This window comes from Conger conger, chromosome 13 (genome assembly GCF_963514075.1).
Source record: "Conger conger chromosome 13, fConCon1.1, whole genome shotgun sequence".
In the NCBI taxonomy this organism is placed as follows: Eukaryota; Metazoa; Chordata; class Actinopteri; order Anguilliformes; family Congridae; genus Conger; species Conger conger.
Window position 1 is genome coordinate 28,049,392 of NC_083772.1, and position 23,700 is coordinate 28,073,091.

Here is a 23,700-nt window from a genome sequence, read left to right on the forward strand (position 1 = left end):
ATGAGTAGTGCAGTGCGGACCCCACCGAGACACCGGATGGCTCCGCCTACCCCAGTTGATAGCGTGCTGATACCAGCCCAGGTCAGCCAGTCCAGGTTTTACCAGCCATACATGCCCTAAAACCATCGGGTAAGCTGGAGAGTCTACCAGATAAAAATAGATACGCTCCTGGTGGCCCCGGAACGGGATCCGCATAGTAACCCGCTCAGTCTTGTGGCGGACTACCCCAGACTCTAAGGGGCAGCCGTCGAGAGCTGTGATAGACTGGGGCTGTGGCATTGACCGGACTGGCAGTTCTTTTTGTTCAGCCCACCGACGGTCCATGAAATTATCCACCGCCCCTGAATCGATAAACGCCTCAGCCTCCACCACGACCCCTCTCCAATAGTTGTGCGAAAGCTAATACCCTCGGTCGGTCCCACTAGCGACTTTCGCTTCGCTAGTGGGACTGCCCTTTTACTTTTAGGTCGGGGCAGTTTTTTACTAGATGCCCTGGTCGTTTACAGAAGTAGCACGGACCGAATCGCCTCTTGGGGCGTGCCAGCGTAGTACCGTCCAGCTGCATGGACTCCTCTACCTGGTGTGCCCCCTGTCCCCCCTCTGCTACCATACTTCTGCCCTGTTCTGCCAGCTCTCTCTCTCGCGCGTTCCCGAACCCGGTTATCGATCCGGATCCGTAGAAATTAACGAGCCTAAATCCCCTGGCGGCTCTAAAGTGGCCAGAGCGTCCCTGACGGGGTCTGACAAGGCGCCTGTAAATAGTGTCATCAGCGGTTCATCCGCCCACCCCGTCTCCCTTGCCAGAGCCTGAAACGCCACGGAAAATTCTGCGACACTCAAGGTTCCCTGCCTCATCCAAGTTAGGCGGGCCGCCGCCTCCTTGCCCGTGACATCGTGATCGAAGACCCTAGTCATCTCTCGTATGAGGAGCTGGGAGTTAGCCATTAGGGGGGATTGTGCCCGGATCAGCGGGTCTGCCCAGGCCAGAGCCTTACCAGTTAAAAGCGACAGAATAAACGCTACCCGGGCATCTTCGGTGGAAAACCGTGAGGGCTGTGCTGACACTGGGATAAGAACCCCCTGCATTTACCCGCCTCCCCCCTGTACAGTAACGGCAGCTGTAATTTGGGCTCCCTGACTGCTGGTGTAATGGGTTGGTAAGAGGGCACCGCCAGTTGGGGAAGAGTGGGTGATTGAGGGGGAACCAGGGATGGTGCTTGTACCTGTGCTGAGCGGAACTCGCTCGCTAGATGCCGAAAGCAATTGGCGAGCTCCAGTAGCACCTCCTGCTGCCTGCCTAACCTGGCCAGGATCTCATCCTGGTGTTGGAACACAAGAGTTTGCTGCTCGATTGTAGCAGCCTGCTATGCCTGCAATGCCTGCAGCGCCTGTTCCTGCCTACCCAGAGCAGCCTGCTGGGCGGCTACCACCGCTTCCAGTGGGGAATCTCCCATATTCATCCCTGTACTACAAGTCGCTGGTCTCTCCAGGGTGGCTTTTGTGTTCTATCAGGTGGGGGTTGAGCGGAGAGCCAAGTGCAACCGAATAAGAACCTCTCTAGATCCCAGGAGCGGAGTGTAGGGATTAGTAGAACAGAAAATAAAAGCTACTCCCGAAACAGGGGGGAGGAACGAAAACAAACCCGAAGGCGATTCTTAATAAGGAAACAGAAATGGAGCCCAAAAAACGGCTGAGAAAAATAAAACAACCCTCTGAAAACAGGGCGAGTGTTCCAACCAATATTAATGCTTTAAAGGCGAGCACTGAGGATTACCAACTGAGAGTTAATAAAAATAAAAATACAACCTAGCGAAAAACAGCTAGGCATGAAACAAAAAATCCTGAGGCGCAGCTCAGGAATAAACACAAAACAAAAATACAATAACCGGGGACACCGTCCCTCTACCGTCGGCTCACACGAGCCCCAAACAAAATAGAAAACCCTTAGGGAAGGCGTCGGTGTCCTACACAACTAAACCGAACGCCTTCCTTACCTTTTTCTCTTTCAGATAGTATGTCTTAGCAGATTAAAGAGGGTTAATATACACTCAATGAGCACTTTATTAGGTATTTATTATTCTTATTTTTTAGACTTCTACTGCTGTAGCCTATCCACTTATGTTATGATGCATTGTATGTTCAGAGATGCTCTTCTTTGATTGGGGGGGGGGGGGGTGTTGATTGTTTATATCCATCCATCCATCCATTATCTTAACCCGCTTATCCAGAATAGGGTCGCAGGGGGGCTGGAGCCTATCCCAGCATACATTGGGCGAAAGGCAGGAATATACCCTGGATAGGTCGCCAGTCCATCGCAGGGCACACACACCATTCACTCACACACTCATACCTACGGGCAATTTAGACTCTCCAATCAGCCTAACGTGCATGTCTTTGGACTGTGGGAGGAAACCGGAGTACCCGGAGGAAACCCACGCAAACACGGGGAGAACATGCAAACTCCACACAGAGAGGCCCCGGCCGACGGGGATTCGAACCCGGGACCTCCTTGCTGTGAGGCGGCAGTGCTACCCACTGCGCCATCCGTGCCGCCTCTAATTGTTTATAGCAGGTGCTAATTCATTTTGATGCAAAAAACAATAACAAATAATAATACTACTGAAAAACGATATTCAATGATGCCTGTCCAGTGCTGGAAGATATTAAAGGGCCAGGCTGTTGCATCCTGTGTTCATGTAATGAGTTAAGGCCAGGATATCAGGGACCTGGTGGGTCAAGAGTACCCCCAAAAATAGAGGGGTTACCAGGGGACGCCCTATGGGGAATGACAACCCAGACAGGGCATTCTCCTGTAGTGATGATGCACAGATTTGTGGTCTGTGGACAATGCAGAATTAGCATTGCGACAAATACCACTTTCCTCATGGCTAGAGAGATAGAGGGGCCTGAGAAGGGGGGGCAGCCTAGGAAAAAATGTTACTGCCTTGAAACAGCAGAAGGGGAACTTGTGACATGTAATGAATGCAGAGAACTCACTTTCGAGGGATCAGCTTAATGCATGTACTCATGCATTAATCCCCTATGATTAAAACGAGAGCTCCAAAGGTCAGGAAAAGTCAACATACGCCCAGCCCATTATGGGTAGATAACGAGACGACCAACTAAGAAATATTATTGAACAGACATACAACTACGGGCCCACCTGGCTGCTGATGGTTAACCGAAGGGGGGAAACAGATACCAGACCTATGAGGTTTAGGCGAAAAGCCAAAAATAGAGAAGGAAGAGTAGTATGGAGATTAACAGATTACAAAGAGGAAGTTAAAAATTGTCTGTACCCACCAGAAGATGCTGAAGTACTAGACGTACCTTTTGGGATCATACAACCAGAGCATGGTACAGCAGTGATACAGATCTATTAATGAGAAAGTTCAAAGCTAGAGCACAAAAAGTAGGGCAAGTGGCATACTTCAGGTTGCACGCTTTCCCTGTAGCAGGGATATTAAAAGGGGTGAGAAGACAATTAACTGTGTGCGCAGAAGGCCTTATTGATGATAAAGGGCAAGTGAGAGAAACAATTGTGGTTGAGGAATCTCGGCGGGGAGCCACAGGGCGGATAAACCCTCGCCACAACTATTCTGATGATAAAGATGAGGCCACAGGGCCTCTCTACACACTAACCATAACAGTCACCACCAGAGTTGTGGTTGGCGAAGGTGTATACTCTGTTTCAGCTAGGCACTCAGTGGAACCCCTGTCTACAGACGAAGAGGGAGGAGAAGCAGATGCTACGGGAAAAGCAGCTGAACCTGTAGTTCCAGACACCGAGCCAGAGTACAAGGACGTCAGCGATTTTGCTACTCCAATACCACTGAGAGATAACCCGAGCAATGGAGGACCTAGTGATGCTTCTCAGCAACGACGCCCAAGGAGGCCGAGAATGTCGTGTTTCAGCGGGTGTTTCCGGGAAATGCTGACAGAGTACATGAAAATCCGAAACCAAAAGAAAAATCAACAAATCCTCCACAGTGAGTCTTTGAAGAAGGAACAAGATCGGGAAAGGAAAGGGTTAGCAATAATAGGGTTAATATTTTTTGTAGCAGTAATAGGATTAGGAAGTTATGTAATGAAATATAGAGTCCCTTACCAATACACATGCGTTACGAAGGAAATAAATGTGATCTGGTGTGAATACAACATGACATCACCAGGAAGTGAAAACAGTACTGAAAATTGCGGTCAGAAAATGAAAAACGAAACATGCTGTCACTATTTAACTCGCGGAGGTCGGAAATCCCATATGATTAGCAAGGTTAGCCTTTTTCATGGGGAGTTTAAGACCCCGCTAGCCCTTGTCCTATGTGATTACAAATGTTTGCACATGGTTCTCACACGTCCCTTTCCTGGAACAAACCTTCCATAGAGGTCATCCAGAAATTAAATGAGGTGCTCTGTATTGTATGGACCAATTCCTGGTATGTACTCCAGCAATGGCTGTCAAACTTACATTTTGGACATTAGCAAATGTTGCATTGTCTGCTAAGACTCTGTAGTGGTATTACGGTGGAAATATAAAATTGCTGTCTAAATCAATGTTAGTGTTATGTTTTGAAAACAGTATTTTAATATGTGCAAAAAGTGCTGTCGATAAAGTGTTTTGCTGGTGGTTGTGTTTGAGTGAGAAAAGAATCAATGGATTTTGAAAGATGTTGTCATTGAATGCATTATCCACATTTTTGTCCACATAGACTGCTGTTGTGCTGCCTGTGATAAGAGTTTTGAAAAAGCATACTTTGTATTGGAAAAAAAACTAACTGTGATATGTAATTAAGATGTTGATATAAATCTTAATGGATTAGCTGGATTACACAAAATTAATGGATTAGCTGGTAGCTGGATTTGTTGAATAATACTGGTTGGACAGGCTTTGACTTAATCACAGGCCCTTTGGAGTGCACACTGAACCAACACAGCTAGAGGAAAATAACTGATAGAATGAAATAGCCCAAGGGGAAAATGAACGCATCACAACCGGACTCTGCCTCCTCATTCCTGTGGGTTTCTATATAACAGACATCTCAGTGCTGAGCTAACCTCAAGATGTGATGGCGTTCAGCACTACTGAGGTCCCCAAAATGTTGCTGTTCCTTCTGGCCGCTACTAACAACATAATCACAACTCAAACCAAGTGTATATTTCAAGGAGAAGAAGACTCTAATAGTTTCTATGAAGAAGGAGATGTAGTATTGGGAGGTCTATTCCCACTGCATGCTAATCAGATATCAGCTTCACAATCTTATGAGAAGAGACCTCGGGCACCGAGTTACAAATAGTAAGTAATACATTTCCTTATGTGTGTGTGTATGGTGATTATTCTAATCATTCAATTATCTATCTTCTGTGCAAATACGCATATCTACGGTACCTGATATTGTACCTGTTTTATATTATTGAAACATTTCAAATCAATCACTTGAAATCAATGTAATCACTTCAGAGGTTGTAAGTTTATGATTCACGATAAGGGAATTGTAATACGTGCATATTGGTACTACCCTGCTACTTTAATATTCTTAGAAGTTCATGAATTTGCTTCAGTTTTAGTGTTAGAGCCCTACAATGGATGCAAACAATGTCTTTTGCTGTCTGGGAAATAAATCAACGCCCTGAACTACTTCCGTTTCTTAAACTGGGATATCATATTCGAGACAGTTGTGATGACATTCCAGCTTCATTGCGAAGTTCTCTCATTCTTGTGAATGGGCAGCCTGAACAGAACACAAACTACAGCTGTGCAGGGCAGCGCAGACAAGTTTCACCTGTTTTAATTGGAGATGCAGCTTCAGGAGTGACAATGTCCCTTCTAAAAACATTAGGGTCCTTTCAGATTCCAATGGTGAGTCTGCTTCACACTGTACATAATTTCCTTTGAAGGCCATTTTTGTAAAGCCTTAATAAATAAAAATTAATTTCTTTCAGGTGAGCTACTTTGCCTCTTGCAGTTGTCTTAGCAATCGAAAAGAGTTCCCTACATTCATGAGGACAATGCCAAGTGACTCCTTCCAGATAAAGGCTATCGCTAAACTTATCAAGCATTTCAACTGGACATGGGTGGGGGTGATAGGGGCAGATTCTGACTATGCTCGCTTTGCTGTACAACTTTTCCTGGAGGAATCTGCCAGAATTGGTGTGTGTGCAGCTTATGTTCACTTCTATCCCCAATCCATGCCAAAGGACTCCGTCACCAAGCTGATACACAATATTAAAAGCTCTTCAGCTAAGGTGATCCTGAGTTTTTCTGGGGAGCCAGAGTTGCACACAATTTTAAGAGAGTGGAAACGTCAAAATGTCACAAGGGTGCAGTGGATAGCAAGTGAAGCTTGGTCTACAGGCAATTCTCTGTGGAATGATTTTCATGATCTATTAATCGGAACATTGGGGTTTGGGATACGCAGGGCTGAAATCCCGGGCCTGAAATCTTTTCTGACCAGGTTGAAATCCTCAGATGCACTTGGGTCTGCTCTCCTCGCAGAGTTTTGGGAGGAAACATTTGACTGTAAACTGAACAGGTCCTTAAACACACATGTACACGGCAATAAAAGTGCCACCCTCAGTAGAAAGGCGTGCACTGGGCTGGAGAACCTGGAAGATGTGCACTCAGTATATTCAGATGTTTCCCAGCTCAGAGTGTCCTACAATGTGTACAAGGCTGTGTACCTTATTGCACATTCACTGCACAACATGAGAACCTGTGTAAAAGGAAATGGTCCATTTGGCAATGGGGAATGTGCTGACCCTAAAGACTTCCTCCCATGGCAGGTGGGTCTGTGTGTTTCTTATACTTCAGTTACTGTTCACATCAACCATCAGAATGGAGAAAAAAAGGAATGATTGTTGGTCCCAGAGAGGGTGGTTTAAGTATCTCCAAAACTGCTGATCTCCTGAGATTTTCATGCACAGAGATTGCAGAGAATGGTGTGCAAAACTAAAAACATCCAGCAGTCCAGCGAGCCAAATGCAATAATTGTTAATCATTTTAATAATGTGGTAACTTGGAAAAAACAGTCCTGTCGGCAGACGCCTTGTTAATGAGAGAGGTCCGAGGAGAATTTCCAGACTGGTCAAAGCTGACAGGAAGGTGACCATAATGCAAATAACCACACATTACAGCAGTGGTATGCAGAAGAGCATCTCTGAACACACAATGCATCATAACTCTAAGTGGATAGGCTACAGCAGTAGAAGTCTAAAAAATAAGTTGAATAAATAGCTAATAAAGTACTCACTGAGTGTATATTAGTATACGTGATGGCATTATCATAGTTATTATACTTATTTTTTATGATCTTCTCGACCTGTTGCTATCTGAGGCGAGGGAGTTTGGGGCAGAGTAGGGGGAATGTGAAGTGCAAACACCTTTTTTCAGGATAAAAAGTGTTGTATAGTTTAGTAAACAAAATGCAGTATTTTAGACAAAACTGCTTAGAAAAAACAATCCAGAATTCTAATTTCTGGTGATATTTTCATCACATTTGAAAGGGAATTTGTCCAGTGTTGTGGGTGGTTATGGCACAATTGTATTTCTAACTGCACCAGCCAACAACTACAATAATCTGTATCCAAATACAGAAAATGTTTTCAGTGAGAAAAAAAGTGGTGATACTTAAGAGCTTAAGTGCCATTAAATGTTAGTATATATTCTGTCATACTAACTGTTTCCATGCAATTCCCTACTTTTTACATAAAATCTCTATGGAAAATAGATTAACTTTTAGATTTTCAAAGCATTTCATCAGCTGGTTTTCATTGCTCTAGAAACTCTTCTTGTCTTGTGTTCTCCAATTTGCTCTCAAGTAGCAATCATTTTCTTTCCAAATTATCAGGTTGAGTTTCCCGAAGCATGAAATAGTTGTTAGAATGTCAGGAAGTATTTATTCAACACAATTGCTATTTATCAAGTGTTTCCCAAAACATTTTGCTACTGAAGCAGTACATTAAATGAACATTTTCCCACAACATCCAAGTATTTTGAGATTCCAAGTATTTTGTGTGTCAAGTTAAATCAGTTACTGATCAAAGTCCTTAATTACCTATGTCTATAGAAATTTGTCTGAAACTATCTTTGCTAACCTAGCATGATTGTGTGTTTTCAAGACATTCATTTTTAAGAAACTGATCTTAGTTTCTTCTGCAAGTTTAATTTTTGTTGAGTAAAAAGGAAATTCAAACTACTCTAGTTTCAAAGTGCAGTTTGTTAGCTGTTAGCACAAACGTCTTAATGTCCTTTTCATTTTGTATTGCAAACACACCTGAAGAGTTAATTGAAGTGAAAGCTATCTTCTGAAACTCTTTGAAAAATTTCACATCATCTTTTGGGAAACACATGACATTTTCAAGAGTTGTCTTGAAATTGTACATGAGGTATATTGAGCATTAGTATTAAATGTAGTTGTGCATCTCAAATGCAGAGCTGCATAGTGGCGAGTATGCTACGGTTGGAGGTAAAGCAACGAAATATTGCATAGTTGTATAGTTACTTGCATAAATTCGAATCAGTTTTTGTCATTACGATTGAAATGTTTGTAGGTGGGACATAGCAGTAAACTGTCTCCCCTTTGCTCAGTGTGTTCTCCTTGCTTTGTGCAGCTTTTTCACTACATGAAACAGACCAGGTTCACAATACTCGGAGAGGAGGTCCGCTTCAATGAAAACGGGGATCCGATTGCATCATATGACCTTGTCAACTGGCACCAGGGCCATGATGGCTCACTACAGTTGGTGAAGGTGGGGTTCTATGATGCCTCACTGGGAGAGAAGGACCTGTTCATAAATGAATCAGCTATTCAGTTTCAAGGAGGCCAACAGGTTTGTCCTTTTCCCTCCCTGATGAGGTTCTCTGTCTTCTATCTGTTCCTCATCTGGTCCCTCATCTCTCGCATAGCCATATTTACAAATATCAATTTGGTCAATGTTGGCATACAGCAGACTGTGCATTTGGCAGACATAAGAATGGCAATTTAGTGGGTTTGCACGCACATAAACAGATGCGCACAATCCTTCCTGATTTCAGATGTATAATGTTAGTTAAAAAAAATTCACAAAACTATGAATGTATTTTTGACCATTAACTCATCAAATTAGTAGTGTTCAATGTACTCGGTTCGGTTTTAGGTTGTTGGTTGTATTTTAGGTTGCGTATTTACTGTGTATAAAAGTTCTTAGCGTTAACTATACATTTGAGTATACATGAAGAGTTTCATAACAAAATGATTTATGGAGCTAGCAGGCTCCAAAGATATAACATATTACACTCAGTGAGCACTTTATTAGGTAGACCTGTACACCAGCTTGTTAAGGCGGATATTTAAGCAGCTAATCTTGTGGCAGCAACTAAATGCATACAAGCTTGCAGACATGGTCAAGAAGTTCACCTGCAAATGCAAGAATGGGGAAGAAATGTGATCAAAGTGACACTGATCGTGGAATGATTGTGGGTGCCAGACAGGGTAGTTTGAGTATTTCAGAAACTGATGATCTCCTAGGGTTTTCATGCCTAATCAGGTGCTCACTGAGTGTATATTACAATGATATCCCACAGTGACAGTTACATGAATACAGTCTTTTATTGCAAACCGCATGTCACCACGCCCAATAAAGGGAGGAAGGTCAGTAGAGTATCATGAAAGAGAAAAAGATTTAAAAAAGTGTTTCGGGGAAAGGCAAAATGCTGGCTATTGGCTGTATAGTGTACACACTGTGAGGCCAGTTATTCCAAGCTGACCTACGGATAATGATGATGACTGATGATGATTTGGCTATTTGTCATTATAAGTTATATGAAAACCCAAATAAAAGCATTCAATTATCTTGAGTCAGCTTGAATGTCGTTTTGAGTCTGCTTGAAGACCAAAATGACATTGACTTCATGTCAAAGATGAAGTAGTGGAAATTGGGCTTATTCTCAAAACGCCAAAAATGGATAAATGAGCAGCCTCAAACATGGATGTTTTTCAATAGGGAGAGGGGGTCTGGGGTTTGGAGAACAGCATTTTTTCTCCAATGTTCTTGTCATGTGCACCTCACATATGTTTGGCTTCTGCATTGTATTCAGCAATCTTATGGAGAAAACTAAAATTACTAAATGTTTTTTAAAAAACAGATATATACCGTTTTCTGATTAAACTTTTGAATGCAAGTCACTTCTCTGGGGTGGTTATCCAGTGCCTAATTGCATTTTGTTAATGTGTGTGTAAACCTGTATGGGGGCCTAAAAGCAGTTGGTGTACTGGCTGCCCTGTATGCTTTTTTTTTCTTGCCTGTGTGCTATAACCGTATTTGTGTGGATGGCATACCCCTTCAGGCAACACTATCAATGTGCAGTGAAAGCTGCCTACCAGGTTCCAGGAAGGCCACTCGCAAGGGACAGCCAATCTGCTGCTATGACTGTATACCTTGTGCTGAAGGGGAGATCAGCAATGAAATTGGTAATTACATATCTGACAACTGCAGTTGCATCTTCTACCTATATTATCGGATATTAAATGAATGGGTTCACAAAGGACTAAAATAAATAAAATAACTAAAACAGATTAAATAAAACACCTTGTTTCTTTTGCCATAACGTGATGCACATTATCTGATAAAACTCTAAAAAGTATATGTCCCTGCATATAATAAAATGCTGTCCACGAAACCAATTACCAGACTGCCAAACTCATTCTGGAGTTTGCTGTGGGGTGAGTGGTGGGATTCTGGTGTGTACTCAGTTACATTGGTTTCTTAGCATGCTTATGCTGTGTCAAGGCATTTCTGGCCAGTATGCTCACATTTTTTGCTCTTTTCATCACCTTCATCCCTGTTAGCACATCAGGAAAGTACAATTGTGTTCTAGGAAAACTCTAAAATGTATCAATGCATATTAATGCAACACACAAATACTTTCATACAAATCAACAATATTATATTCCTCTAAAACATCAATCAGATAAAGCATCTTGTGGGGCAAGAAATATTGTAATTATTGACAAACTGTGAGATTTGTTATGTTACTATTTTTTTCTTTCTCTTGTTGGCAGATTCTGTAGAGTGCATAAGATGCTCTGTGGAGACTTGGCCCAACCAAGGCAGAGATGAGTGTATTCCTAAAGTCATAGAATTCCTGTCCTATCATGAATCAATGGGATTTATTCTCTGTGTTGTCGCAGCTGTTGGAACCTGTACCACTACTATGGTCTCTGGGGTGCTTGTTGCCCACAGAAAAACTCCGGTAATCCGTGGCAACAACATGGAACTGAGCTTTCTATTGCTACTATTCTTGGGTATTTGCTTCTTGATTGGGTTGACATTTATCGGTGAGCCCACAGACTGGTTCTGTATGATCCGATACACTGCTTTTGGAATCAGCTTTGCTCTCTGCATCTCTTGCATTCTTGCTAAAACTGTGGTGGTCTTGATGGCTTTCAGGGCCACACTTCCTGGCAGCAATGTCATGAGGTTGTTTGGGCCAATCCACCAGAGAGCCAGTGTTCTCCTGTGCACCTCTGTGCAGGTTGTTATCTGCCTGGTTTGGCTAACCACAAAACCACCCTTTGCTGCCTACAATACCAAATACCAGACTGCTAAGATCATTGTAGAGTGTGCTGTGGGATCAGAGGTGGGATTCTGGTGTGTGCTTGGTTATATTGGGTTCTTAGCATGCTTATGTTTTGTCATAGCATTTCTCGGCAGGAAACTGCCCGACAATTTCAATGAAGCAAAGTTCATCACTTTCAGCATGCTGATATTTTTTGCTGTTTGGATCACCTTCATCCCTGTATATGTGAGTACATCAGGAAAGTACACTGTAGCTGTCCACATCTTTGCCATCCTCGCCTCTACTTTTGGCCTCTTGATCTGTATATTTGCCCCAAAGGTCTACATTGTCCTATTGAGACCTGAGAAAAACACCAAAAAACACATGATGATGAAAAAGTAAAATAATAAAATAATTCATGGAGCCGTGGTGGTGCAACAGGTTACGCTGCAGTGAAGCTTGCAGTTGCAGTTCAGTTTGTTGCAGTTGCACACAAATTCCCGGTCCTGGGTTTGGCCGGCTCACGTGGAGCAGCATAATTGGCTCGCCACTCTGAGGGGGGGGGGGGGGGGGACTCAGCAGGCTCACCACATCCAACAAAAGCACCCTGATCGCCTCGGAGCGTATGGGTAATTTATATAGATAGGGTACAATTGGCAACCAAATTGGGAGAAAAAATGAAAAATCTGAAAAAAATAAATGAATAAAACATTTTAATTATATTAAAACTATATTTATAAGTAGGTAGGTATTTCAGGGCAGAAAATGACATTTGAAGCACTACAAGAATAATCAAACTCTGGAAATGCTGGTTTATATTTCAAACATAATTGACATTCCTGAAGCGAATTAACAAGCAGTGAATTTTTCTTTAGGGACCCTTTGAATAACTGTGAATAAAGTGAATAATTACTGACCTCCATAGTCATGTTATTTTAGAAATTGATATGCATGCTACGAAGATTGTAAATCCCTAAATAAATGTGCTGTGTTGGAAATGATTCCTTTTGAAGGAGATTGATAAAAGGGCAATGATTTCTGTCCTTAGTTCAGACAATCTAGACACCTGCATACTGAAACTAAACCTGCATTGTCTTAAAATGATATGAGGAAAAATGTCTAAGCACTTAAATGTGTTAACTGTTTTCATTGAGACGACTGCTGAGGAAGAGATCAAGGGTGGAATGAAAAGTCACACACAAGATATAGATATACACACAATATACAGTGTGATCTTAGTATTTAGACAGTGGTACAATTTTTGTTCTTTTGGCCCTGTACTCCTACACATTGGATTTGAAATTAGATAATGATTAGAAGATTGAATTGCGGACTGCAGCCTTTAATTTTAGGGTATTTACATCCATACTGGCTGTTCAGTGTAAGAATTACATCCCTTTTCATACATAGTTCCCCCCAGGAAGCTTCTGCTTGACTTCAGCCTTCATCTCGACTTGACTGGCCACTTCCCGTCTGATATCAGCAGGGGCAGTGCCAGCGAGGATGTGCAGGTTGTTTGTGTTGGTGGGATTCAAGCAACCAGTGATCAGGCGGCAGGTGTTGTTCAATGCTGTCTGCCATCAACAATCATTCCACGGTCAAAGTCACTTAGATCAAATTTTTTCCCATTCTGATGGTTGATGTGAACATTAATTGAAGCTCCTGACCCGTATCTACATGATTGTATTCTTTGCACTGCTGCCACACAATTTGCATAGATGTAGGTGTAATAAAGTAAAAATGCTCCTTATAAAGTGCTCAGTGTCATGAAGTGACTGGATAAGTAACACATGCATCAGACCTGGTGAGAATGTAATTTTGGACAAAGCAAGAATGTGTATTATCATCATGATGTACCTGAGATTTATTACAATAAATAATGCTGTGACCTGTAACTAAGCCTGTTCAAGAATTTCTGGTCATGGATCTTTAACAAATGAACTTAATATGATTAAAATGATTAATTAAATTAATTACAATGATGATAATACACATTGTTGCTTTGTCCAAAATCACATTCTCACCAGCTCTGATGCATGTTACTTATCCAGTCACATGATGTTAGTCTTCTTCTGAATTAATACAGATAACACAAACTCAACAATAACTTGAGAAAAATGATCTTTATTTAAATTAAATCTTTTAAAACAATAGAGGGGTCATACACAGCGTTGTCACAATGTGACATGAGAAATTTTTTTACATGTAACCTTATAAAGAGCTTTTGGAAACTATATGAATGAATTATTGCCTTGAGTACTTGCATCAATCAACGTGTCACACAAAATGACTAAACACTAAAATAATTATATACCAGCACCTACACAGTGGGTACAATATTATTATGTAAATACACATTCTTTCAAACCATCAGTTACAACGTTACGTTAGCTAACTAACCAGATAAGTTAGTTATTTGGCTACATAGATTTAGCTGATTTAACTAGTAGTACACAAGGGGGGAATATTATATTAAAGAATCACAGCATTCAAGTCATTTATTTCCTGTTGAGACTAACGTTTGTTAGCTAGCTAGCTCGTCACTAATCTTCAATTTAGTCAGCTAACGCTAACGTTAGCTATCATCAGCTTGCTAACTAGTTTGATGTCATTTAATGATGACATTTCAATTATATTTTAACCATAACGTTATCAGCCAACATATTCAATATTTCAACCTGTCACACTGACAAGAGCAAAATAAAGTTTAGATGCTTACAAAATGCACCATACAAGCTTGGCAGTCTTGCAAGCGGAAAAGACGGTGTCTTCGTAAAAACAGATTGACTGACAAAACAGCCAATAACGTGCAAATTAGATTGTTGCTTCTGACAGGTGCGCTTTTGATGCACATTTGGAAGGCAGTAAAGCGGGAAAGATGGTGTCTTGGTAAAAACGTTATCTTAGTAAAAGCAGACTGACTATGTGCGTGGTGGCACGGGGCTGGCAAATCAGATTTTTTTTTAAACTGCCCTTGTCCATGGTCATTGAGATTTCATAATGGGTGAGTTGCTTCAGTGTAGCAGAAGTGTAAGAAGCAGAAGTGTAGGGCAGATTAAGCTCATTATTCAGGCAATGACCCAATTAGAACAGTGAGCTTCAACAACCTTTATTGTTTAATACTGTAGTCAGACTTTGAAAGTTAAGAATTAAGAAATTTACAGTACTGTGCAAAAGTTTTTGGCAGGTGTGGGAAAATGCTGTAAAGTAAGAATGCTTTCAAAAATAGAAATGATAATAGTTTATTTTTATCAATTAACAAAATTCAAAGTGAGTGAACAGAAGAAAGATCTAAATCAAATCAATATTTGGTGTGACCACCATTTGCCTTCAAACCAGCATCAATTCTTCTCGGTACACTTGCACAAAGTCAGGGATTTTGTAGGCATATAGTCAGGTGTGTGATTAACCAATTATATCAAACAGGAGCTAATGATCACAGCTGTGTAGGAGGGTTAAAACTGGGCGGGGGACAGCCAAACTGGGCTGGAGAGCGGTACACGAATGAGTGTCTGCAGGCAACAGTGAAGTATGGTTTCTGCAAATGGAGTTGGGGATTTGGTCAGAATTAATGGTCAGATACTTATCCCTCCTGCAATACCATCAGGGAGGCTATCAAAAATTTGGGGACATAAATTTGGGGCACACCCCCAATTTTTGCTGTGATGCACCCCTCCCTGCCCCTCCAAAAAAAAGACTATGTAACATTGAAGTCTGGATTCAAAGTATGTTGTATTCAAAACTATATACTGGATACGATGGGATTTCAGTTTGTAAAAAGTCATGGTCTGCGTTTTTAGATTAGCCTCCCATAATGCGTAGCCTTTCATTGTGACGAAATTTCCATAATTGCAACATCCATTTCCCCCCGACAGTGTGTCTGTATTAATTTATTGTCCCGACTCGTGCAATTTAAAAAAACTAACTTATAAACTTGATTAGAAATAGGATACATTTGTGTAATCTATGGCAACCTGCAACCAATGACAAGCGCAATTGGGGTAAAAACCCCATGCGCACAAATGTGTTGGTACTTCCCATGAGACTGGCCACCTCAAGATATATAGCATCATCTTTGTTGTTGCATTTGGTACACAAATCTGACCATACGCTCATAACTAGAGACATTTTTAAAGATCAACGACAAGTTGCATTGTGTTTATTTGCAGATGGTCTGGAGCCATGTAATTTTGTGTTTGAAGAACAATTTAATGCTTCATTTGCTTATATGAAGTTGTTCTTGTTGCTGTCTATGATGAAATCCGCTAACATAGCACTTAGCAGTATACTGGAAATGCCATTCAGCGGAACTTCAGCTTTACCTACCCATATGATCTTCCAGCTGACGATTTCTAACTTTGCAATTTCCACAGCTGTGTGTGTAGAGAATGTAGGCTATTGCAAACACCATTACTGAAATTAATTTTGGTCATGTTCAGCCCTGAAATACCTACATAAGATACTTATACATGTATTTTTTTCAATAATGAACATTCTAAAAATATTATATTATTAAAAATATTATTTTACTTTTTCATCATGTGTTTTCTGGTATTTTTCTCAGGTCTCAATAGGACAATATAGACCTTTGGGGCAAATATACAGATCAAGAGGCCAAAAGTAGAGGCGAGGATGGCAAAGATGTGAACAGCTACAGTGTACTTTCCTGATGTGCTCACATATACAGGGATGAAGGTGATCCAAACAGCAAAAAATATCAGCATGCTGAAGGTGATAAACTTTGCTTCATTGAAATTGTCGGGCAGTTTCCTGGCGAGAAATGCCATGACAAAACATAAGCATGCTAAGAACCCAATGTAACCAAGCACACACCAGAATCCCACCTCTGATCCCACAGCACACTCTACAATGATCTTGGCAGTCTGGTATTTGGTATTGTGGGCAGCATAGGGTGGTTTTGTGGTTAGCCAAACCAGGCAGATAACAACCTGCACAGAGGTGCACAGGAGAACACTGGCTCTCTGGTGGATTGGCCCAAACAACCTCATGACATTGGTGCCAGGCAGTGTGGCCCTGAAAGCCATCAAGACCACCACAGTTTTAGCAAGAATGCAAGAGATGCAGAGAGCAAAGCTGATTCCAAAAGCAGTGTATCGGATCATACAGAACCAGTCTGTGGGCTCACCGATAAATGTCAACCCAATCAAGAAGCAAATACCCAAGAATAGCAGCAATAGAAAGCTCAGTTCCATGTTGTTGCCACGGATTACTGGAGTTTTTCTGTGGGCAACAAGCACCCCAGAGACCACAGTAGTAGTACAGGCTCCAACAGCTGCAACAACACAGAGAATAAATCCCATTGATTCATGATAGGACAGGAACTCTATGACTTTAGGAATGCACTCATCTCTGCCTTGGTTGGGCCAAGTCTCCACAGAGCATCTTCTGCACTCTAAAGAATCTGCCAACAAGAGAAAGACAAAAAAATCTCAATTTTTCAGTATCTACAAATATTTATTTTCCCACAAGATGCACCTTATCTGATTGATGTTTTAGAGGAATATAATATTGTTGATGTGTATTCAAGTATTTAATTGTGTGTTCGATTAATATGCAGGGATTGCTACATTTTAAAGGAAAATGGCATAATTTGAGGAGAAATACGTTTTTTCCGACAATACCATTGCATAGCCACCCACACTTAGACGAGATGTTCGATTACATTTTCATTTTTGTGCATTCACGGGCACAATTTTCGTGTTAGCATCACTTGTTAGCTAACCATAAAGACTTGAACCCTATTGGGGTCAGTTGCCAACCTCCTGCAAAGTGAAGAAATACACCTTACAGCAAATCCGAAGTTTCCTTATTTACACAAGATATCGTGTTAAAACGAGAGACGGTCTGAAAAGGGTTGGAACTATAACCGCTGAACACACATGTATCCTCTTCCATTTCCACTGGATAACAGTGATCCGTGCACCTTCTTAAGGTAGGTTTAAAAGGTAAACCTTCTTCTCCAAAAACAACTCTTCTGCCCGTTTAGTTCAAATACAGTGCCAGTGAATGCACAGAAATGAAAATGTCAAAAAAAGGTATAGTTTCCAAAGGTTTTTCTAGAACACAATTGCACTTTTTGTGAACAGGCAGAGTGTACTTTCCTGATGAAGGGATGAAGGTGATCAAAACAGCCAAAAATATGAGAATACTGTCCAGAAATGCCATGCTAAGAACCCAATGTCACTGGGTACACACCAGAATCCTACCACTGACCCCACAGCACACTCCAAAATGAGTTTGGCAGTCTGGTAGTTTTGTGGGCAGCATACACGAGGATTGGTTGGTGGTTTGCAAATTTATTATATGCAGGGACTGATACTTTTTTGAGTATTATCAGATAAAGTGCATTGCCTTATGGCAAAAGAAACCAGGGGTAATGGAATGTTTTTTATTCATTTAATCTGCTTTAATTTTAGTCCTTTGTGAACTCATTCCTTTAATATTCATGAATATAATTTTAGAAGATGCAACTGCAGAGTTGTCAGATATGTAATTACCGATTTCATTGCTGATCTCCCCTTCAGCACAAGGTATACAGTCATAACAGCAGATTGGCTGTCCCTTGCGAGTGGCCTTCCTGGAACCTGGTAGGCAGCTTTCACTGCACATTGATAGTGTTGCCTGAAGGGGTATGCCATCCACACAAATACGGTTATAGCACACAGGCAAGAAAAAACACACATACAGGGCAGGCAGTACACTAACTGCTGTGTTTTAGGCCCTGATACAGGTGTACACACAGACCAACAAAATGTACATATACACCAACTAACTAACCCAGAGAGTTGAGTTACATTTTTAAAAAGTTTCACCACAAAACACTATATATCCATTTAAAAAAAAAAACATTTTTGATTTATTTTTGTCATTGATGCCCCATAAGATTGTAAAATCAATCAAAGTCAAACATATACATGAGGTGCACATGACAAGAAAATTGTGGGAAAAAATGCTTGAAGATCCCCCATGTTTGAAGCTGCCGATATATCCATTTTTGGTGTTTTGAGAAAAAGGTACATTTCCTGGCTGCTTCCCTTGCTGACACAAAGCCAACATCGTTTTGGTGTTAAAGCAGATTCAAAATGACATTCAAGCAGACTCAAAATAAACTGTTCAAATTAACATATTTGGGTCTTCATAAAGCCTCTTTTAAGTTATTTTCATAGAAAAATCATTGTCAGTAAGTAGGTTAACTTGTCATAACTGGCTGTTGTCGTCTGGTGTAACGTAAACTAGCAAGCTAGCTAATGTTAATGCAGTGGGGATACATTATTGCAATAGTGTTGCTTAGCTAACGTTAGTGCAGTGGGCATACATTATTGCTTAGTACCATTGTTTAGATAGTGGAGTGGGGATACATTATTGCTCGCTAACATTCGCAATACCATTGCATAGAAACCAATAAACTACTGTTCAGCGGAAGAATACATTTACCATAAAAAATAGTTCCCTGACAAATACATTCATTTAAATGTGTCTTGTATTTCTTTTGAGAAATTTTGAAAGATACATTTGGTAACCATTGTATGAAGTAAGCTTTATGTAAATCGGACGGTTGGTATATCGTGGATATTGGCACAGCTAGGGGGTGTAACGGCACACCACCCTGCTAGCTGTGCCAATATCCATGATATACCACAGGTTCTTGTTCCATAACACTTAAAAAGACCGCTGCAATCCGGACTTTGAATATTCCCCCCTATGTCCAGCTCATCTGTCCTCTCAGGGGTGTGTTAGTGCATGTGACACTGATGTAATCTAAAATAACATTAATAAACTAATTTCAATGCAACAGAAAATGTGCCCTCTTTCTCTTAATTTCAGCATTGTATATCCCTAGCAATTAAAAACTTTTTACTTTTTAATACTTAAGTACATTTAAAAGTGCATACTTTTTTACTTTCACTTGTGTGTATATTTAACCAGATACTCTGACTGAATTGAGGTACATTTTTACGTAGTAACCATACTTTAACTGTAGTATAATTTCTTGGTACTTTTTCCACCCCTGGTTCTGTGAAACAAAATGAAATGAATGTGAGACATCTGAAATTAGGAAGGTGTGTGTGTGTGGGTGCATATATTGCCATTCTTATGTTGCTGTTATCCAAGAGATGAGGGATCAGATGAGGAACAGTTAGAAGACAGAGCACCTCATCAGGGAGGGAAAAGGACAAACCTGTTGGCCTCCTTGAAACTGAATAGCTGATTCATTTATGAACAGGTCCTTCTCTCCCAGTGAGGCATCATAGAACCCCACCTTCACCAACTGGAGTGAGCCATCATGGCCCTGGTGCCAGTTGACAAGGTCATATGATGCAATCGGATCTCCATTTTCATAGAAGCTGACCTCCTCTCCAAGTATGGTGAACCTGGTCTGTTTCATGTAGTGAAAAAGCTGCATATAGCAAGAAGAACACACTGAGCAACGGGGAGAGATGTTATTGGTATGTTCAATCTTAATAACAAAAATAGATAACCAAATAACCAAACGACTGTACAATATTTTTTTTCTTGACCTCATACCCTAGGATTACCAACACTATGCAGCCCTATATTTGACAACAACATATCTTGAAAAAGTTCAACATACTTCATGCAGAATTTCAAGACAAATCTTGAAAATAGCATGTGTTTTTCCAAAAAGGTTTCTCTAAGATTTACCATTCAATTCAATTAACTCTTCATCAGTTGTGCTTGCAGGGACATTAAGTGAAACACCAATGTCCCTGCAAGGTGGTACACCAATTTACTGAAGCAGTTTTTAATATCATTTTTAATAAACAGAAATTAAACTTGCAGAAGCAGTAGAACCTAAGATCACTTTCCCAAAAATGAAAACGCAGTCTGGAAACGCACATTTGTGAAGTAGTTTAGACTGATTTCTATAGATTTATGTAAATGGATTAAGGTTATGTTCCACCAAAAATGCATCTTTGGTCTTCCAGATCATTTCAGATTATCATGACTTTAAAAGATTAATTCCAAACATGTAAATTAGCTAATTTGCATACTTTATTCAAGACAGCGGAAATGACAAATTTGATATGATATTGTTATAATTCTTCCATCCATCCATCCATCCATCCATCCATTATCTTAACCCGCTTATCCTGAACAGGGTTGCAGGGGGGCTGGAGCCTATCCCAGCATACATTGGGCTAAAGGCAGGAATACACCCTGGACAGGTCGCCAGTCCATCGCAGGGCACACACACCATTCACTCACTCACTCATACCTACGGGCAATTTAGACTTTCCAATTAGCCTAACCTGCATGTCTTTGGACTGTGGGAGGAAACCCACACGAACACAGGGAGAACATGCAAACTCTGCACAGAGGCCCCCGCCGACCGGGGTTCAAACCCAGGACCTCCTTGCTGAGGCAGCAGTGCTACCAACTGCACCAACTGATCCGTGCCGCCATGTTATAATTCTTTCAGATTCTAAATAAGACATGTTTGAAGATTGTTTTGAGCCATTCTTTTTTTATCACCAGTACCCAATAGTTATTTTTCTCTAAATTTCAGATTTTTCATGAAGAAAAATAAAGACATTTGAAGATCTAATAATGAGATTTGTGATGCTGTACCCGCCCCTAAATCTTATGACAAGAAAATAATTGGACCTGTAATATCATCTAAAATCAGGTTTTGAGAAAGTTGACTCCAACGAGAGAAATGGTATATAATTGTACTAATTTCACCATACACATGGTGTAATCATTATATTATCCTACAAGTTGAATAGATGCGGGATGATTTGCAGCAGTAAACAGAAAATGGTAAATGTGACTGGAAATGTGTTTTTTTTTTCAGTGGAACAGAACCTTAAACTAAGTGTTTTATCCTCAATCAGTAGAAAGTGATTTAACATTACACACAAATACTTGGAATCTCACAACTAGTCCTGGCACTTTACATTTAATGTATTGCAACATGTTTTGGGAAACACTAGAAAACTTGCAAATATCTTGAAGAATTCTTAACAGTGACTTGGGGAACATAAGATTTCTAGAGCAATACAGATCAGCTGATAATGCTTTTTAAAATCATAGATTTTGTGTGAAAAGTAGGGAATTGCTTGGAAACAATGTGGTGACAATATATACTAACATTTAAAATAATATGAATGAACTTGTTTTTTTTCAATAGTTTAGTTCAAATTTTATTTCTCTGAATTTACGTGCTCCAATACAGTACAAGAAACACACAGACCCACCTGCCATGGGAGGAAGTCTTTAGGGTCAGCACATTCCCCATTGCCAAATGGGCCATTTCCTTTTACACAGGTTCTCATGTTGTGCAGTGAATGTGCAATAAGGTACACAGCCTTGTACACATTGTAGGACACTCTGAGCTGGGAAACATCTGAATATACTGAGTGCACATCTTCCAGGTTCTCCAGCCCAGTGCACGCCTTTCTACTGAGGGTGGCACTTTTATTGCCGTGTACATGTGTGTTTAAGGACCTGTTCAGTTTACAGTCAAATGTTTCCTCCCAGAACTCTGCGAGGAGAGCAGACCCAAGTGCATCCGAGGATTTCAGCCTGGTCAGAAAAGATTTCAGGCCTGGGATTTCAGCCCTGCGTATCCCAAACCCCATTGTTCCAATCAACAGATTGTGATAATCATTCCACAGAGAATTGCCTGTAGACCAAGCTTCACTGGCAATCCACTGCACCCTTGCGACATTTTGACGTTTCCACTCTCTTAAAATTGTGTGCAAATCTGGCTCCCAAGAAAAGCTCAGGATCACCTTAGCTGAAGATCTTTTAATATTGTGTATCAGCTTGATGATGGAGTCCTTTGGCATGGATTGGGGATAGAAGTGAACATAAGCTGCACACACACCAATTCTGGCAGATTCCTCCAGGAAAAGTTGTACAGCAAAACGACCATAGTCATTATCTGCCCCTATCACCCCCACCCATGTCCAGTTGAAGTGCCTGATAAGCTTAGTTATAGCTTTTATCTGGAAGGAGTCACTTGGCATTGTCCTCATGAATGTAGGGAACTCTTTTCGATTGCTAAGACAACTGCAAGAGGCAAAGTAGCTCACCTGAAAGACATTTTAATTTAATAAGGCTTAACAAAAATGGCCTTCAGAGGAAATTATTGTTTGTAGACAGTGTGAAGAAAGCTCACCATTGGAATCTGAAAGGACCCTAAAGTCCTGAGAAGGGACATTGTCACTCCTGAAGCTGCATCTCCAATTAAAACAGGTGCAACAGGTCTGTGCAGCCCTGCACAGCTGTTGTTTGTGTTCTGTTCAGGCTGCCCATTCACAAGAATGAGAGAACTTCGCAATGAAGCTGGAATGTCATCACAACTGTCTCGAATATGGTATCCCAGTTTAAGAAAAGGAAGTAGATCCTGGCGTTGGTTTATTTCCCAGACAGCAAAAGACATTGTTCGCATCCACTGTAGAGCTCTAACACTAAAACTGAGGTAAATTCAAGAACTTCTAAGAATATTAAGGTAACAGAGTAGAACCAACAGGCATGTATTATAATTCCATTACTGTGAATCATAAAACTACAACCTCTGAAGTGATTAAATTAATTTAAAGTGATTTGTTCCAAAATGTTTTGATAATGAAAAACAATTAGATATGTTTTCAAGGGTAATGCAAAGTTGCAAAGGAGATGATAGATAATTAAATTATTAGAAAAATATAATCTTAAAGTAATCACCACACATTACTAAACTACACACACTGAAATATATAACTTACAACTTGTAACTCAGTGGTTGAGGTTTCTTCTTATAGGATCGTGAAGCTGATATTTGATTAGCATGCAGTGGGAATAAACCTCCCAACACAACATCTCCTTCCTCATACAAACTATGAGAGTCTTCTTCTCCTTGGAATATACACCCTGTTTGAGTTGTGATTATGTTGTTTGTAGCTGCCAGAAGGAACAGCAACATTTTGAGGACCTCAGTAGTGCTGAACGCCATCACAGCTTGAGGTTAGCTCAGCACTGAGTTGTCTGTTATATAGAAACCCACAGGAATGAGGACGTAGAGTCAGGTTGTGATGAGTTAATTTTCCCATTGGGGCATTTAATTCTGCTAGGGCTGTGCTGGTAATATGACTGAGGCTTCCTGTTCCTGGAACGGTTCCTGATTGGCATTCAAATTC

General features: G+C 40.8%; 2 protein-coding genes across 2 annotated transcripts; one reads left to right on the plus strand and one right to left on the minus strand.

The window, feature by feature from the left end:
• Window positions 1-487: 487 nt before the first annotated feature.
• On the plus strand, window positions 488-11,935 carry LOC133107500 (extracellular calcium-sensing receptor-like). The gene is made up of 8 exons (XM_061216486.1): window positions 488-754; window positions 2,573-2,610; window positions 5,147-5,293; window positions 5,560-5,857; window positions 5,941-6,780; window positions 8,608-8,826; window positions 10,322-10,445; window positions 11,037-11,935. Exons 1-8 carry the CDS (start codon window positions 488-490, stop codon window positions 11,933-11,935), a joined length of 2,832 nt encoding a protein of 943 aa, XP_061072470.1.
• Window positions 11,936-16,059: 4,124 nt separating this feature from the next.
• LOC133107501 (extracellular calcium-sensing receptor-like) lies at window positions 16,060-23,516 on the minus strand. Its single transcript, XM_061216487.1, has 6 exons — window positions 23,290-23,516; window positions 22,701-22,998; window positions 21,775-22,614; window positions 19,734-19,952; window positions 18,052-18,175; window positions 16,060-16,955 (listed from the first exon to the last, which is right to left on the minus strand). Exons 1-6 carry the CDS (start codon window positions 23,514-23,516, stop codon window positions 16,060-16,062), a joined length of 2,604 nt encoding a protein of 867 aa, XP_061072471.1.
• Between the last annotated feature and the right edge of the window lie 184 nt (window positions 23,517-23,700).

Excerpts from the sequence above, each read along its gene's own strand:
- LOC133107500 (XM_061216486.1), top strand. The coding sequence starts at position 488 with ATGCCCTGGTCGTTTACAGAAGTAGCACGGACCGAATCGCCTCTTGGG. Across the intron at positions 5,294-5,559 it reads CGGGCACCGAGTTACAAATA|TTTTAGTGTTAGAGCCCTAC; the intron begins GTAAGTAATACA and ends AATTTGCTTCAG. Across the intron at positions 10,446-11,036 it reads GGAGATCAGCAATGAAATTG|ATTCTGTAGAGTGCATAAGA; the intron begins GTAATTACATAT and ends TCTTGTTGGCAG.
- LOC133107501 (XM_061216487.1), bottom strand. The coding sequence starts at position 23,516 with ATGGCGTTCAGCACTACTGAGGTCCTCAAAATGTTGCTGTTCCTTCTG. Across the intron at positions 22,999-23,289 it reads CAACCACTGAGTTACAAGTT|TTTTAGTGTTAGAGCTCTAC; the intron begins GTAAGTTATATA and ends AATTTACCTCAG. Across the intron at positions 18,176-19,733 it reads AGTTTCAAGGAGGCCAACAG|GCAACACTATCAATGTGCAG; the intron begins GTTTGTCCTTTT and ends ATACCCCTTCAG.